Source organism: Neopelma chrysocephalum, unplaced genomic scaffold (genome assembly GCF_003984885.1).
Source record: "Neopelma chrysocephalum unplaced genomic scaffold, ASM398488v2 Primary Assembly neopelma1_80b, whole genome shotgun sequence".
In the NCBI taxonomy this organism is placed as follows: domain Eukaryota; kingdom Metazoa; phylum Chordata; class Aves; order Passeriformes; family Pipridae; genus Neopelma; species Neopelma chrysocephalum.
In genome coordinates, this window is record NW_020897742.1 from 13,753,661 (window position 1) to 13,771,893 (window position 18,233).

General features: G+C 34.3%; 1 protein-coding gene across 5 annotated transcripts in view; it reads right to left on the reverse strand.

Annotated features, from left to right (window-relative positions):
- CSMD1 (CUB and Sushi multiple domains 1) overlaps positions 1-18,233 on the reverse strand; it is a 1,127,710-nt gene that overhangs the window by 534,144 nt on the left and 575,333 nt on the right. For all 5 annotated transcript variants that reach the window (XM_027690129.1, XM_027690128.1, XM_027690127.1 and 2 more), the window contains one exon: positions 13,536-13,743. In XM_027690129.1, coding sequence (XP_027545930.1) covers positions 13,536-13,743 — 208 coding nt within the window. The remainder of the gene's footprint in view (positions 1-13,535; positions 13,744-18,233) is intronic.

Consider the following 18,233-nt stretch of genomic DNA (forward strand, 5'->3'; position numbering starts at 1 on the left):
TCCATATTTGGAAAAAAACAGGATCTCCAAACTCTTTATAACATTTTCATATCAAACACGTAGTCTTTCAGTCTTCTGAGAAACATTAAAAACCTTATTTTTTTTTTTAAAGGATAGATTCTTTTTTGTTTAAAACAAAACAATTGGGTTTTTTTTGGCAAACAAAAAAAAACGTAAAAAATTTTTGTTAGTGTCTAAAATTTGACGACTTGAGTTTCTTCCAGTATAGAGCCATTTAAAATGTGGATAAATCATAAATATAAACAAAACTTATTAATTCAGCTCTCAAGTCTATGTAGATTTGCAGGGTTTAACTACTACTTACTGTACACAGAAAAATTAACATTTTTAAAAGCTTCTTCTATCCCAATGGGATTGCAGTTGATTGTTTTCAAACACCACAGCTGAAGCAAACACCCTACTCATGTTTTTTATTACCATATTTCTACCCAGGGGGCAGTGTGCTAATTCTAAATATTTATTGTGAAAAACCTGTACATCAGTTTCTAAGAAACCAAGATTCCTCTTAAAAGGTGCCCTCTGCAGAAGACTTGAAACCCTCATCTCTAGAAACTCGCCTCATAAGTAGTGTCAAGTTCTGGAATCCCATATCTTCAGTGCTAAATACAAGATTTGCTACTTTGAAGTTTCATTCTTTCCACAACAATTAAGACAGAAAAAGAACCGGTAGAACGAAGTCTTCTTATTTAGTCAGTCTTTAGATCTAGGTTCCTTATCTTAACACTAGAAATTATGTTGTTACCCTTGGGATGTACATAATAATTCACACCTCATTACAGCACAAATAAAGACACACATCCAATCTCAATTTGAAGAAATGAGGAGATGGAAAATTCAACTTCAGCTTTGAAATTTGCTAAAACAATAAAACCACTGTTTCTTTCAACTGTGGAAGCAGATTCTGTGTCTTTGTCTTAACCATAGCTTCCTGACTTTGTTTAGCTAGGTATGATCTAGTATTTTCTCTGCATGGATGAATGTAAGTGCTCTAAACCTTTACCTGTGAAACTGCTTTCAGATGAGACAAGCATCCATTCTTGAATAATCTTTAACTCTGTTTTAATTACAAACCACATTTTCAAATATCCTTTTAAACCTGTGAACAGTCTGTCTCCAGTGTTCTAATTTTGGTTTAATGCCATTTTATGCACATCTCTTTAAAATGCTTCACAAAGGAACTGTTCATTGCAATACTGTACTGAGAACCATGTGACAGGGATTCACATGAGCGGCTCAAGTGTCCTCTTCCTCTGCTATCACTGCTGAGGTTATGAGGACAAGCAGTTTTCATATCAGTTGAATTCTTTCAATTTGTAAGTCTATCATTGAGATAAAAGATGACATAAACACATAATTGCCTTGAAATGAAATTCACTGTATGTGAAAGTTCTTTGCTCTTCCTGCCTTTTTCTTTCTCAAAAATGCCTTCTTTAAGGATTCATCATGGCTGAACAGAAGAGAAATAAACTGGAGTTGGGAATGACATCAAAGTAATAAGTAGCACTTGTCCTAACATCTTCGAGAAGATAATATCAAAAAGATGTTTTGCATGTTTTAAATAGTTCTAAGATATAGGCTGGCCATAAATCTTAAGTTTTGATCTCAGAAACAGAAAACAGTAATGGTGATATTTAATACTTTCACCAAGTTTTTGTAGGAAAATTGTTGTCAGTTCTGTCTATCTATCTATCTATCTGCATGTGTATGTGTGTGTGTATATTTGTGTATATATATATATATTTTTGCATGTATATATATATATGTAGATGTATATTTTATATATATATTATAGATATATAATTATCTACCGAAATGGAATGCTATATTTTGCTCTATCAAAATTGACCATTTTTCAAAAGTAAACAAAAGAAATATTTTTTTCCATCAAAGACTGAAGGTGAGTAAATAGGGATGCTCACAGTCTTAAGTGATTTATCCAAGCTAGCATTACATGTTTTGCAGGAGGAAGAGTTTTGAGCAATTCCTATGATACAATTACTAGATGGATATTCTAGCTGTGAAGTGGTGGGGGTTTTTAAATAAAAATTATTCAAATTAATTTGTTATTTGAAAAAAAAATTCATCTGGTTAAATGAGACTGAAACTAATTAAAAATAGTTCATAAATAATTAAAGAAGAAAAAGTAAAAGGTTTTCTCTACCTTAAATATGTTCCCTTACAGTACTTCATAAACTCAAATCATCTTTTTGTTAATGTTTGAAAATGTTGGAAGATATACTGCTATACTATTACTACTATTAATACTACAACTATTACTACTACTACTATTACTATTACTATTACTACTACTACTATTTTTTTCTTACAGCACAAGAAAGATAAATATAAACCTTTAAAATATATTTATTTTCCAGACATGGAACCTACACTTTGACACTCATATTTTAAAGACTTTTTCCCAATGAGGACTAAGGTCTGAATTTTAGAAACAGAAACACTAAAAGAATATTAATTTGAAACAACATTCAGCATATGTCACAGCTGAAACAAGAGCTGAAAGAGTTGAAGCCAACCATATGAGAAGTGAGGACCACAGTATTAGCAAAACTGCACAAATCTTGCCTGAAGATAATAGTTACCATGATATAGCAACTCTATGAATAAAGCGCATATAAGAACCAGATTTTAAAGTGGTCCTCCATTTGTGTTAATTGTGAGACATTCCTGGCTTTTCCTTTAATATCCCAGATAGTGCCCTCAGCTTCTCATTTCAATATGTGTAGCAGCAGTTCTACTGACCTGAGACTCTTTAAATGCATAACAGTAATTCATTTTCAGAGCATAGTTAGAAATAAGAGCATTTGATGTCATAATTAAAAAGCTATGTCAATTTTTATGTACAAGTAGGTCAAACTACAGATGGTATTCTTTATTCTTGAGTGTTTAACTTTGTAATATTAATGATATTTTTATGTACATGGAAAGATGACAAAGGACAGTCCAGTAAATCTGCATATACGCTCTGCTAGAATATATCCTACTTCTGTTTTGACAGCATTATACACTACATTGCTCTCAGTCAGCTAAAAAGGACAAGTGTAGATTATTGTGACAATGTAACTAAGTATGCAGTTTATGAACCCAATTCAAAGTTATTTGAATTAATTTACATGTTACTTCCTATATAGTTTGGGGGTGGGATTTGGTCCTGTCATTCTAATTTCAAAATAAGGGTGCACAAATTAATATGTTCTAAACAAAGTGTGGCTTCTGCTTTGATATAGAACAGTAACTGAGATCGAACTATCCTTTAAATACCTTATCCATAACTTCTAAAAGCTCTCAATACAGAATAAAACCATGTGCTTGGTCTTCTCCTAATAAAGGTGATCACATATCTCTACATGGGATTTTGTATAAATTTAAAATTAAAGCATTCCACGGTATTCCTCTGATCTTCACATAATATTTTACTGCATTGTTTCTAATCAAAAGATTTTAATATTAGGGTAATATCATTTGAAAGAAAGAAAATTTTTGCTTTCTGGTGAGTAAAACTTGCATTTTTTTCTGTCCTTTCTACTTTTTTCACTGAAAGTGGGATGGAATAATTTGTCAATTTTATCAGCATACTGAATAGCTTTTCAGTTAATATACCCAATATACCCAATGTATAAAAAGTAATCATTAATATTTCAGGGGTTTTTTTAGATGGTTTACATTTGAAATTCTGACTCTTCATTGTGGTGTTGCTTGTGTTTTCTTTTTATTCACAGCAAATTGCCTTCCCTGCTGGTTGTCCTGTCCCTTGCCCACTTGGGAGATTGGATAAACACAAACAATATCTCAGTCACTGCTACACATCATGTCTAAATTTTCTACCGCTTTAAAACATCAGAGATACAAAATGGCACAGTATTTCCTAAGTGCAGACGTCTGCAGAAAACCCATTAAGTCCAATCATTAGCCTAGAGTGCAGGCATTAAAAAAAGAGTAGCCATCAATAAACATGTTATTTAAATTCAATTTAACTTTCTTCTAGAGTCAAAGAAATAATCGATGCATTCTGTGTGCTAACTAAACAGAGATAGCAGGGGCCAAGGTATTTATTAACTGTAAAAACAGTTCATTGACGGGTTTACTGTGAGCTGCTGTAGATCACAGCACTGGTCTCAGCAGAAAAAACACACAACAAACTAATGGGTAGTTGGCCTAAAAAGCTTGCAGTGGAAATTCAAGAAGAGTTTTCTGGAGTAGTATGTGTGCTTTTGTATATCTTGTTGGAAAGAAAACAACAAAGTTGTTACGTACCATGTTTCAGCAGTTTTCAGAACATCCAGTAAAAACATACAACAGACCTTTATTCACACTTGATTTTTACATTTGAAAATTCTATTCTTCTCTTAAAAAAATCAAAATGTATTAAAACCCCCTGTATATTTAAGAAAAGGGCAATAGCTGAAATTAAAATTCCAATATATTTTAAATACAACCGTGCTTTTAAAAAAACCCAGTTTGTAAATTACCATCTTTCATCCTCATTGATCTTAATGGGAAAACAGACCACTATTCATACAGGCTGACTGCAATGTGTAGTTACTGAGTAAAAGCAAGAAATCTAATGATTCATAAATATATCTGAGAAAAGTTTCTAACCTGAATACACTGGTATGAGCTGTTTCATCATTAGAACATATTTCCTGAATCCAACATCAAGAATTCTTTAAGAAAATGAAGTTAATGCTGCAGATATTCTGGAACAACGCAACAGATCTAGTAGAAGAAAATTTTAGGAGCACTCAAAGCCCAGGATTAGAAAATCCATTGAGAAAGATAAGCAATTGCAGTTCTCTGCTAATGTATTTAAACCTTGTCTACGTAATTTTAAAATCTAGTGCTTTTCATGTTATTTTAAACGTGGTGGAAAATTATACTATAGGTCACAGTGCTCCTTAAGTGAGTTCTCTCACTCTTATGTTTCTGCCAGTTTGTGATGTGCTATGAATTACACCTTTTTACCTCTTCAGCACAGTAGGCTGTAAATTAATAGGTGCAAAGAAAGCAATAGTGTTCTGTGAATTAAGCATCAATTTACTGTCTCTGCACTTCTCACTTCATACACCACTCACATGTTGGTGTTAATAGCTAAGTGGTCTCCGTGTCTTTACAGCTATCACAGGTAAGAGTTTATATGAGTTTAGTTACTACTACTAGCATGAAGTATATTTACCATCATATTTATTTTAGGGTCAAAATCCTTGCAAAACCTTCAACATACTTTTATGCATCCAGGTACTAATATATATTTATATAAATTACTTAGCATGAAAATACTACAAGAGATGAGAAATATATTTTAGATATGCTTTCTTTAAAATACAAGTCTAAGACAATCCTTGGCAAGATTTCCATAATAATCATAAACTAAACATATTTATTAACTGAGCCTAAAATAGATTTGTCTTTCTAACAGGACTCTACGATCTTCTTCTTATCAGATTAAACATAAGATTAACATATAACAGAAAGGAAAGCTGTGGTCCAAAAGGAAGAATAGAGAAGTGCTTTGTTACATTTCTACCTGGAGCTCTCAGTAAAATTATATGCCTATTTCAGCACTTGCCATCATTATATATGCCAGTATCTGGGTAAAGACCACAGGATACGGATAGAGCTGCCATGTATTTACCAGGAAAAAAGAGCCTAGGCCAGGCTTCACTCCTGTCCTACACAGCAAAGGTTAGTGTACCAAAACAGTTCTGTTTGGAGGAGGAGGAAAGGAAAGCAAATATGCTTCCTGGGTCAAAGTGCCAACATTAGCAACAGTGTTATTCCCGTGGGTTTAGGATGTTTTTGTTCACCCTGTGACACTGGGACAGTTGAATCAAGTACACTTCCAGGCCATTTGCGATGTCACACTGCAAAGACCCTTCTGACCAAGAACATCATATTCCCTTGCCCCTCCAAGGCAGCCCAAAGCTGTTTCCAAAATGCTACCAAGTCTTTAAAGTTTGTCATATTATCCCTCAACATACCCAATCAAAATTCTTTTCATGTTAGATTCATTCTTGTCTCCTAACTCCCCAATTCAAAGCTCTTATTACCTCCAACACCTCCTTTCTTCCAGTTTAATGTCACCAATTCAGAGATCATGTACAAATTTGGATGTTACATTCCAGCTTATTTTTGAAACCACTACTTGTACTCTTTGTCTTTATCTTCATTATGGTCATTTTAGCAATTAGAATCTGAAGGTGCGTCATTTCAACTAGCAGAGCTCATCTCATATACTGCAATATTTAGTATACATTTAAATAATAAACAAAAACCTCACATATCTTCCTCTGTATCAAAACAATTTTAAAAAAAAGTAAAAAAAGTTGCCATTAGGATGCTGAAAAGAAAACGAAGACAATGTCCAGGATGGTGGAAAGAAATATAACCCTGCCTTAAAATATCAATTTCTTTGCAGCTTTGTTTTCTTATCTGTAGTCAGGTTTCATCTTCTCTCCTATAGAAATGTTAGGCAGGGTGAACTGTTCACTACCTGTCTCATCTAAGCTAATTTTTTTTCTTTCCATAGACTCCAAAGGTACTGAACAGTGTTCACTGTATTTTCCCAAGTCTGCTAACAATTTAGTTACAACTGTGGCCTGCAGAAAATCCATTTTGGAACATGATAATTTTGATAAATATAGCCAAGTACAAGATATATCTCTGAAGATATCATCTTATTAATCCTTGTTATGGGAAAACTGTAGGAGTGAAAAAGCTGTTTATCTGCATATGTTTGAGTTTAGTGACTGCTATGAAAAAAAAAAAGAACTGGCTATAGACACGAAATTAAAACATGCTATTTCCCACTCAGGGAATTTTAAAAGACTCTAGAAAGCACTACTCTAAGAACTACAGTACACCAGTTGCCTGTATGACATGTTTAGTATACAGAACTGGTATCCTTGCAAAACACTCTGCCAATTTTCTTTCTAAATTCCCTAATCCATGAGTGGGATAATCCATTCTGAGACTGTGCTCAACAACTGTGAGACCAGCAAGACATTCTCTCCAAGATTACAGAAGTCCACAGGCATTCAACTTCAACACATTGTTTGAAAACTTTTAATACACCATTTTGACTATGACTATACCACATGGTTGATTTATGTTTTTTAACCCTTAATCTACAAGAAACCAAGATCAACTATGATTTGTCCTTGCTTGTCTGGTATATGTTTTAAAAGATTTTAAGCTTAAACCATTGAACATGGCAGGAAATGCTGAGAGAGGATGCAGAAAATTTCTGGACATGTTGATGGGAGGGAAGGGAAGGGAGCAGGGGAAGCATAGGTGTTGGCAACAGAAAAAACTAGGAGAAACCAGAAGAGACAAGCATCAGTACCAAAGGCAGCAACTGACAGGACTCAGAAGCTGGAGAAAAGATGTATTCCACTGAGGCTTTTAAAAAGACATGGTGTTTGCCAGATTTCTTAATTTGGGGATTTTTTTGTCATTTATTCAGTTTGCAATATGGACATGCCTTCTGATGATGTGTGCTGTAGCAACAATCTGAATAAATGACATATGGAAGAAATCTGTTAGTAAAAATGTATTTCATTAACTGAACTTTAATTCTAATCAGGTAAATAACCATAATATGAATTGAAAATATTTAATATTCTATCATGATCACAGTATTTTTCAGTCTTAAAAATCTCTTCGTACAGACACACATGCTACATTTGTCACTCATCTTAGAAATATCTTTGCCCTTCCAATGTATCTTGGGGGTTTAGAACTGAATAATGTTCTATGTTAAATCAATTAAAAGTTTTTGTGTTGATGTATTTGATAGGCTGGTTTCGAGTGCTAGACAGCATTAATGATGATTTTCAATTGGGATATATTATGCAATTTTTTACATAGTAACTGAAAACTTTGCAACATGAAACTCAATAGAAAGAATTTGAGGGTAACTATGCAACTTGTTTGCAAAAAAAAAAAATTAAAATTAAATGTGTTTCATGGCAGATCTGATGGACAGGTAATAGGGGAAGTCCAGTCAAAAGCTGAAGAAAAGTAAGACCTTCCAAAAACTAGCAATAGAATCCTCTACCAGTAACTCCAAGACAAGAATATGACTTTACAGAGTTTCACTAGTGACAAAAAAAAGGGATGGTGATCAGAATATCTTTAAAGAGGCTAAAACAAACAAGTAATTACACATAAATTAATAAAAATCTTAGAGTGTTCTCAAAGGAAAAAGATGGAATCTAACTGCCTTCCTTTTGTTGCATGGCCATGACATATCCTTTCTCACCTGATGTAGAAGAAAATGAAAATGGTACCTTATGTTGCCACAGGTATGCCACTAAGCCTTTTTCTGATGTAGAACAACAACCTTATTGAAGGTGCATCCACAAGCGACAGTAAACCAATAGATGGTGCTCTTTAGCTGTCTAATTATGTAATTCTGAACTAAACATTCAGCTCATATGTCTGGATCTACTGCCATACGTGTCTATCAAAAAGGTGATTTAGACCACTCCATTATCTCATGCATTACTTTGCTATAGACCCCCCACAAAAAGGGCGGTAATTTAAGATCGATATCTATAAACAGGAGAGGAAACATGCAGGTCGAAATCCTACTATTTTGATATGTATCTAAGTCTTTGAACTGGTGTATTTATCTAAGAAACACAAAATAGCATCCAGCTGCTATAAGAATTACTCATTAACACAGAAATAAAAAGCGAGTTTCATATGACTCCAGGTATTAATGTCTAATTGTATGCCAAGATTATAGCAATTCATTATTGTTGCTTCCAAATCACTCTCGCATCCACGTAAATTTTTATGGCCTTTCACTAGGATATTGAGGTAATTTATAAGGAAGTCAGAATAATCTTAAAGGTATTTTTAAATAGTATTAGGAAATTAATTTAGACTAAAAAGTGCGAAAGTTAGTTCATTCTTTTGCATTGGTAAATACCGACAAAAATGAGAAGGATAATAATTTTGTGTTTAAATTGAAGCACAGCAAGATAAAATTAACATTATAAGGTAAAAGAGGAAAAAAATAATTTTAGAATGAAATTTTCTCAGTATTAAGGTTCCAAGTTAAAAAATAATTGCAGAATTATTCCTAGTATCATAATCACTTTTCCTGCACAATGTAACCCTCTGAGATAATTTGATGATCTTGTAAAAATTATGGCAAAGCCACATTTACATGGAAAAACCTGAGCTGGGCTAATCTATGCCCATGTGAATTGCTCAGCTTTACCTAACATGCAAATAATAATAATAAAATCCCAAGCCTGCCTCAAGGAGGAGTTTTGGGAAAGACTTAAGAGATTTTCAATAGGATGCTTTCCCTAAGTAATATATTTCTGGTTTTACTTCAAAACTGCCTGGGCTTTTAAGATACTCCTAAACACTATCTCTAGGTCCAACCTTGATTTAAATTTAAGTAGCATCTAACATAAGCTGAAGTCTAAAGGGACATGTTTGAAAGTATTTTAAAAGTGATATACAATGTGCAGAATTTATTTTTTTTAAGTTCTAATAATCAACAACAGAGGAGATCTTCAGAATCAAAAGATGGACTTGGAGATGGACTCTAGACATAGTAAAGAGGCAGTCTTTCTGTTATGCTCCCAGAAGAATTGTTTATGTGCTTACCAACTCAAAATAAATATATTTTACATGAATATAACAGCAAATTAATTCAATTATTCAAATTCAAAAAGGTTTCTTTCATCTACAGTCTAATTGATAATACTTTTACTTCCTTCACAGGTGAAAAAGCCTGTTCTGCCTGTTTCCCATTAATTTTGCAAACACTGATATTCATCTTTTTATCCATGTTAACAGTTATATTGATTCAAAGCAGAATTATAAGTGTCGTCACCTGTAGGTGCATATCCATTCAAGATCCAGAGCTATATAACTGTTCTTTAATTAGGTAAAAACAAACCAAACCAAACAAAAAAAGTTCAACCGACACAACTTAAATGGTTTTAGACACTCTAATTGTATCATGGACATAAAATAAATAGTGAAGTAATGTCACTTGAATATTTTATAAACCTATTCCATTAGGATGGACTGTATAAATTATTTTAAAATGAGAAAAGGTAAACAAATCTCTTCTTCCTTTTCAATGCATTGGAAAACAAACCAACAATCAGCCATATAATATGGAAATTGCCTGAACATCTTAGAGAAGGTTTAAAAAGATGTAAAGCATATAATTAATATAATATGTTTAATATTACTATTATATAGGAATAAGATATATAATCTATATAATTGCTATAATAAAAAATCTCTTATATCCATATTTTATAGATACATCAGATTATCTCGGCATTTAGATTCTACTTGTTCTAGCATTTCCATTGTTTTACTTTAAAAAAGTCAATCCAGTTTTTACTGCAATCATGCTGGAACTGCTTCTAACCTTGTGTATATGTTTGGAGGGGGTAATCCAGACCTATTGCATCATACACTAAAATCACTAAAGAATCATCAATCTGAAATTATTTTCTTCATTCTTATTCTCTTTCTAGCTTTTACAGGGCTCATGTCTCCTTCTATGGTCTTCACTAGGATAATATTTGGCTTATTCCTTTAAGTGAAAAAACAATCATAATTACCAAACCATGCTAATGGAATATGTGTCTTCTAATACAGAATAATGTATAAAGCTGTTGACTTGATGCCAGATACAATAAAAGGGAGCAATTAGGAAAAACTCACATTTTAAGATGATACACCTCTAGACCATTAGTTTTAAGTATGGAACAACTTCCCATTTAAACACACAGCTGATTTTAGCAGATTACAGCATGCACTACATTTAGCATGGTTCTAACGTCGCTACGGTAACTGTTCTGGCTTAAATATAGCTGAATGTGTTACTTCATTCCAAATTATCCAATAATCCCTTAAACATTTCTTGCAAAACTTCCCATAGCTTCTCCAAACTTTTATCAGTGATCCTGTACTAATCCTGATATTATCCTGTATCAGTGATACTGTTTAATATTCATCAGTGACATTGGACAGTGGGATCAAGTGCACCCTCCACAAATTTGCTGATGACACCAAGATGTGTGGTGAGGTTGACACACCTGAGGGATGTGATGCCACCCAGAGGTACCTGGATGAGCTTGACAAGAAGACTCATGGGAAACTCACAAGGTTCAACAAGGCCAAGTGCAAGGTGATGCACCAGAGTCCAGGCAACCCCTGGTATCACCACAGGCTGGGAGATGAACAGATTGAGAACAGCCCTGCCGAGGACTTGGGGTTGCTTGGTGGTTGAAAAGCTGGATATAAGCTGGCAGTGTACACTCACAGCTCAGAAAGACCCCTGAGCTGCAGCAAAAACAGTGTGGTCAGCAGGTCAGGGAAAGGGATTCTGTCCCTCTACTCTGCTTTAATAAGATCCCACTTGGAGTGCTGTGTCCAGCTCTATTTCAGCACAGGAAAGACATAGACCTGTTAGAGCAAGTCTAGAGAAGGGCCACAAAAACAATCACAGGGATTGAACACCTCTACTATGAGGAAAGGCTGAGAGAAGCTGCTCAACCTAAAGAAGAGAAGGCTCTGTGGAGACCTCATTGCAGCTTTCAGTACTTGAAGGGGGCTTATAAGAAAGATGGGGACAAAATTTTTAGCGGATCCTGTCGCAATTGAGCAAGGCATAATGGTTTTAAACTAAAATAGGGTATATTTAGACTACATATAAAAAAGACATTTTTTTACAATGAGAGTGGTGAAACACTGGCACAGGTTGCCCTGAGAGGTGGTAGATGCCCCATCCATGGAAACATTCAAGGTCAAGTTGGATGGGGCTCTGAGCAGCCTGATGCAGTCAAAGATGTCCTTGCTCACTGCAGAGCAGTATGACTAGATGACCTTTAAAGGTTCCTTCCAACCCAAACTATATTAAGATTCTATGATCTTAGGAATTTATAATAAATCCGTAGTTTTTATCAATCAGAGTTTAGCATTATTAAGAAAATAAAATCTTCAACTCCAAAAAAACCCGAATATGAAGGGAAACAAGCAAAATGTTGAGAAAAGTAGGAGAAATAAGATACATATAGTAAGATACTTATTATATCTCTGATTTCCAACGTAACACTGATTATATTATTATATGAGATCAATGCAGAATGTTTCCACTGCTTTCTGCTCATATTCTTCTATCTCATCTATTACCAGAAATCTTTGGGAGAACAGATACGTATAAGTGACTGTAAATGTAAAGTTATACCTATATTTGCATGTTTATTGTTCAATAACAGACCAATTTCTTGCAACAAAAGCACAAATATGTTATTAGGTGTCTACTAGAATCTCTTACACAAAATCAAATGGACAGACTTTAATGTTCTGCAGAAAAATTGCATTAGTTCCTACCCTTCAAGGTTTCAGCTTTTGGTCCTTAGAACCCCTAAGAAGAAAACATCGGCATTGATGATTATTGTGCATGTCTGTGCATGAGAGAGAGGCAACAGGATACTCACATATTGTGCTTCAGACAGTCAGACATAAGTAATTAATTTGATACAAAGCTGCTTCACTGCCATTACACAACTTTTGGTCATTTGGAAATTTTAGAGTATTCCAGTGATATAGATCTACATGTATCTTCAAAACAAAGAGTTTATATATTTGCCTAGGGTAGTTAACCACTTATTTTTATTTGATAGTTTTTCAACAGATCAGATGCTACCTAGAACTTCACAATTATTAACATATTGCACTGTCTAGCCTGTTATGACATCAAAATAATAGTGAGATTGCTTTCTATCTCCAGAAAGGCGTTCTGAAGACAATAACCATCAGTCATCTGTGACCAGATCTGCATTTTTTCTAGGCTACATATTATAGCAATGGTGCATATGTCAAGCACAAGACATTCTCAGAGATGAAAAGAATGAAAAACCTGCATATGTAGCCTGCAGAGAAATCATAATACAAACTTCTCCAATTTAATCCATTTCCAATGACAGAACTATCATCTTTTACTCAGTGCGGAGAATGCAGATTTCGTATTATAATTACTAAGCCCTAATACTGCTAAGAAAACAGTTTTAACATCAGCTAACATAAGATGATAAAACTTTCATACATGAGCATATGCAGCAAGACTGAATTATAACCTGTTTAGAATAAGATGGCATTTATTAGACGTCATATATTGCTGTTATACTGTGAGGCTGCCTTTTGCTCACTAGTTTCGTTGTTGGAGTACAATATCACAATAAGCAGTTCAAGACACAACATCAGAAAATGTTCTAATACCAAGTTTAAACGTGTAACGCCAATAAATGCTCCATTACAAATATAGTTCTTGAAGGTGGAGGAAAATTTTTTTTTTAGTTCTCAAAGGTGAAAGGGTTCAAAGAAAATGAGAAAATTACTAACAGGTAGAAAATATCTTAAATATCCTCTAATATCTTTCCAAAATAGGCACCAAAAAAAAAAAAAAAAGAAAACAGTAAAGTGAGATCTTTACAAGATCTCTGACTTACCATATTGATGGTGCTTCTGTTCCACTGATCTCTAAGAAGTCATATCCTTCCTCTAACTGGAAGTCAGTAAAGACCAAAGCAATGGTGTCTCCTGGTTCAGCCAATATGGTCCAGGTACAATCAGCATTATTTTCATACTCAGAAGGGAAGTGCGGACTTGAAATTGTTCCACTTGTTCCACGCAGTGTTCCTCCACAAGCTCCTTCAGCTGATGAACAGAATATGAAATACTAGTGAAGCCGTGCTTTAAACAAATGAAACATCATCCTGGCTTCTACCATAGCAAACCCAGCTCTTTTCTTTGCATAGAGTACCCAGAGAGTACCCATGTACACACAGAAACAAAATATTATCCAGGTGAATGGAACATTTTCTGGCCTTTAAGCTGTAAAGGTTTTTGGTTTGGGTTTTTTTTTTACTTCTTTTCCTTGTTAATGTCACTTTAGCACCAGGCCAAACACGAATGAAGGTTAGCAGAGACACTTAGTATGAGCTGATTTGGAGAATCTGGCTCTGTGAAAGTGTGCACAGAACAAGCCTAAGAAAGAACTGGGCAAAAAAATCACAGAAATATACTTTTTTCTCTGTGATACAAATTTAAAATATATTAAACATTTATTTCTAAAGACCTCTCTCACTCCTTTCTTATAACTATAAAAACCTGCAGAAAAAAATATTCTTATAGATTTAAGTGAACTCCTAAACTAGAAAGCATTAATAAAACCATATTATCCTTTCTCGGATATTTGTTCAGAATCAGGATGTTTACAGATGGCAAATGAATGCAGAAGGTTTTGTTGCCAGATGGATCTTCCATTCATATATATTTTTAATGGTTATTAGCAAAATTTAAAAAAAAATACAGAGCATAGGAGGATAAGCTTTAAAAATATGCTGATTATTAGTAGTATTTGGTATTAAAACATACAATTAAAAACCCCCAAGAAAATATGTCATCCATACAATTCATTGGCATAAGAAATTAAAAATCCATCAAGTGGCTTTTGGTGTTTGATAATTGCCTATGAAAGCTAAAGCAATAGTAATTAAAAATATTTCTAGACAGGTGAATGATCAGAAGAGAAGCATTTCATATTTATCTTTAGTTACTGCTATTATCATTATATGCATCCTGTAAGTGCATGTGGAGATTTGAAAACAAAGAACTTAGAAAGGTGCATAACACAAGGAACTTATAGTCTAATTAAGACAACAGAGGGGTAGAAGTAGAACTGCTCTTCTCAATCACAATTGAAAGCCTGTTGATGAAAGTGAGTTTTAAAGGAAGATTTGAAGGAAAAAGGATACATGTAAACCAAAGGAAAAAGAATGGCTGGATATTAAAAAAAAAAGGAGACTGTTAAAAGAGGATAAACAGCTAATAAGTGACTGAAATAAAAGAAAGAATTGTGAGAAAGGCAGAAACAGAATAATTCCTTTAATGTTTAAGTAATCTATGACCATTAATTTCACCAAAACGAATAGAGAAAGCTGCTGAAGGGTTCAAACAGGTATCTATCTTTACTCTTCCAAACGCAAAGTAAATTTTGATATACAGAAATGCAACATAACCTTGGCTACCAAAGCCTTATTGATTTCATTTCTTGGCACACAAATTTTTCAGAGGAGAGCTGGTCTTTTGAATAAATTTCATATTTTGCTTTCTAGACCCTGATATTTATTTTTAAATGGAGGAATAAGGGTGAAATAGATCTATTCTCCTAAGAGATTTCTTTTTTTTTTTTTGGTGAAATCAGGCCATTTCTGTGATTCCTTCCTCAATATCTGGCTTTTTATATGGTGCATATTGAAAGGACAATTGTGTCTCTGAGGAATGGAAGGGGTAAGGAAGTGAACATTAAAGAACCATGGATAGCCAAGGATCAGAGTCAAATTTCCTGGTGCATAATATATGCAAGAATTAAAATAATTTGAAAACTACTGTAAATGTATAATAAATCAGAAAGGAGAATCAACATTTGTTATCCACTGATATCTAGAATGACTCTTTTTTCATGTCTTTTGTTGTTGTGGTTTTTTGTTTGTTTTTTTTTCAACTGAATAGCTTGGTAATACTTTATTTTACATCATCATCCAGCCCAGCAAAGAAAAACAAATTAACTTCATGCATTCTGTGCCAGTACTTTTAAGTTTCATTTATTAAATCATAACAGTTCAACCTGTATTCTTGAAAGCCAGCAAGCAGACTTTTCCCATCCAGGGTAACCAGCAAGATATGCAACATCCTAAGTCAGCCATAACTCTTCGGTACTATCTGCTCCTGTTATATTTTGTTATGACAGCATTTTCAATTATACCATCTCTCATTGTGTTTATACTGACATTAAGTAACATGCTAGTGGTAATTACAATACTACTCACTCTTCCTGCTGCAAAGCCCTTGAATAAGCTTTGAGCTCTAAAGCTCTGAATTTTACAGCTGACATGTAGTTTATTATTTCTGGCAATCACGTGCAAAATTCTAAATTTATACACTGTGCATTACCAATGAGAGCCAAAGGAACTCAGACTACTACAGATATATGCCCAGAGGGATGCATAGCTCTTTAATCTATTTATAACACCATTTTGAAGAGGTTTGCTAGAAACCAAGTTAGCCTAGAAATGAAAAGGAAACATTAGACAGCAGAAACCAACTTGAATGAAAGAGTTAGTGTTTTTTCTCTGACAGATGTGGATATGCAAGGGGAGGACTCCAGCAAAAGCATCTGTTTGTGAGGTTTGCTTTTTTTTTTTCTCTGACATATTTCCCATGTTCCAGGAGCCTATGTTTTGGGAATTTCCTTCATCATAAGTGGCACACAGGCCAAGGAAACCAGACTGTTGAATACTAAAGTATAATACATTGCCTAAGAGTGAGCACAGGCAGGAAGGATGTGGTCACGCTGCACAGAGGGTAGGTAACAAACTGTCTGGACTTGGGTTGTGTTCACCAGGTGGCCCCAGAGCTAGTTGGTCTCCTTGGACTGACCGTCATTTTTGGCCGTGGCCTTCCCTATGTTATGCTTTTGAGAGAGTGAGAACAGTGCTTGGGAATCTTAATGCATTGCTGTGCTTGGAGTAATTTGGTAGCAGATAGTGCCTGAGGCTTCGTGAATTCAAACTCTATGTGATTTACAAATTGTAATTTAAAATGTGCAAGTAATTAATTCCAAACATTTATGGTTATTTTCAAGTTGTAAGCAACTGCACAAAATGCTGTTTGTATCAGCATAAATGACTACTTCAAGTATAAAGCTACAAACATTTGGATCTCTCAGTAGTCAGGAATTAAGTGCTCTGAATTTAGAGAATATGCATTTCATATAAAGTACACATGCAAAAACATATGGCTGGCACCACTTGACAAAAAATATGCATACTGTATAGATGTGTAGCTTGGATAAAACAGATAAACATATCCATCAAGTTTATGTACACAAAAAATCAAAAGTACCAATGAGGAACCACGGCAGTCAATGAAAAACCATTAATTTTTCTTCAAACTAGAAAGAGTAATTTCACCAAAAATAATAATCTGACAATTTTGGTAAAATGTGTTTTGCATAAATGAGATCTTGCTACAAGTGAGATGCAAGCCTTGCTAAGCCAAGGATACGGTAACAATAAACCCAGTATCTTTGGAAACCTTCCCTTAAATTGGTTTAGATATCTTTTGAACACTCAATCATTTTTACAAGACTTTCCTCTCCTTACCAAGAAAATGCTTTCCAGAATACACTGTTCTGCATTCTATTTGTCTTTTTTTAATACAAGAAAAAATAAAATGTTTAAGCAAGTAAAATAATGTTTATGGCATTAGAAAAAAACCCCAAACTTTATACCCACCTAACCTTTCAAAACTAATTTAGAATCTGAATGTGAATGATTGGAACTTGCTATTCCATTTTATAATGCAAGGTCCTCATGTGAAAGATCATATTACCATGTGACTCTTGCAACATAACCAACAAAAATATAATTCTGACTTAAAGCACAACCTTCATAGTAATAAAGTTTTTTTCTTATGTCATTAGTAGTCATTTCCTTACTTCTTTATCACTAGCAACAGAATAGATGCAATTAAAAACTTCAGTGAGATTTTATAAATTGTCATCAAATGACATATTGTCATCTTGAGTCACATTTTATAAGTCTTATCAATTAAAGAAAATTGCAGCTTTAAAGGGTTCTAAATAAACCATAAGCATAAATTATTTATCATGCCTTATTAAAAGTATCATTGAAATAGTTCTTTCTTTATTGAGGCTGGAGATCAGTTCCATGGAGAGAGATACGGAGGTCCTGGTGGATGGCAAGTTGAATATGAGTTAGCAGTGCCCTGGCAGCCAGGAGGGCCAACTGTGTCCTGGGGGGCATCAGATAAAGCATCGCCAGCTGGTCAAGGGAGGTGATTGTCTCACTCTACACAGCTCTGGTGTGCCCCACCCTCAGGTACTGTGCAGTTTTGGATGTCCCAATATAAGGACATCAAACTATTAGAATGTGTCCAGAGGATGTTTCGAGGGCGAGACTTAGGAGGAGAGTCTGAGGTCACTTGGCTTGTTCAGCCTGGAAAAGGCTGAGGAATGACCTTATCACAGTCCACATCTTACTGAAGGCAGGCAGCGGAGAGGGAGATGCTGACCTCCTTTCTCTGGTGACCATCAATATGTCACAAAGGAACAGAATGATGAT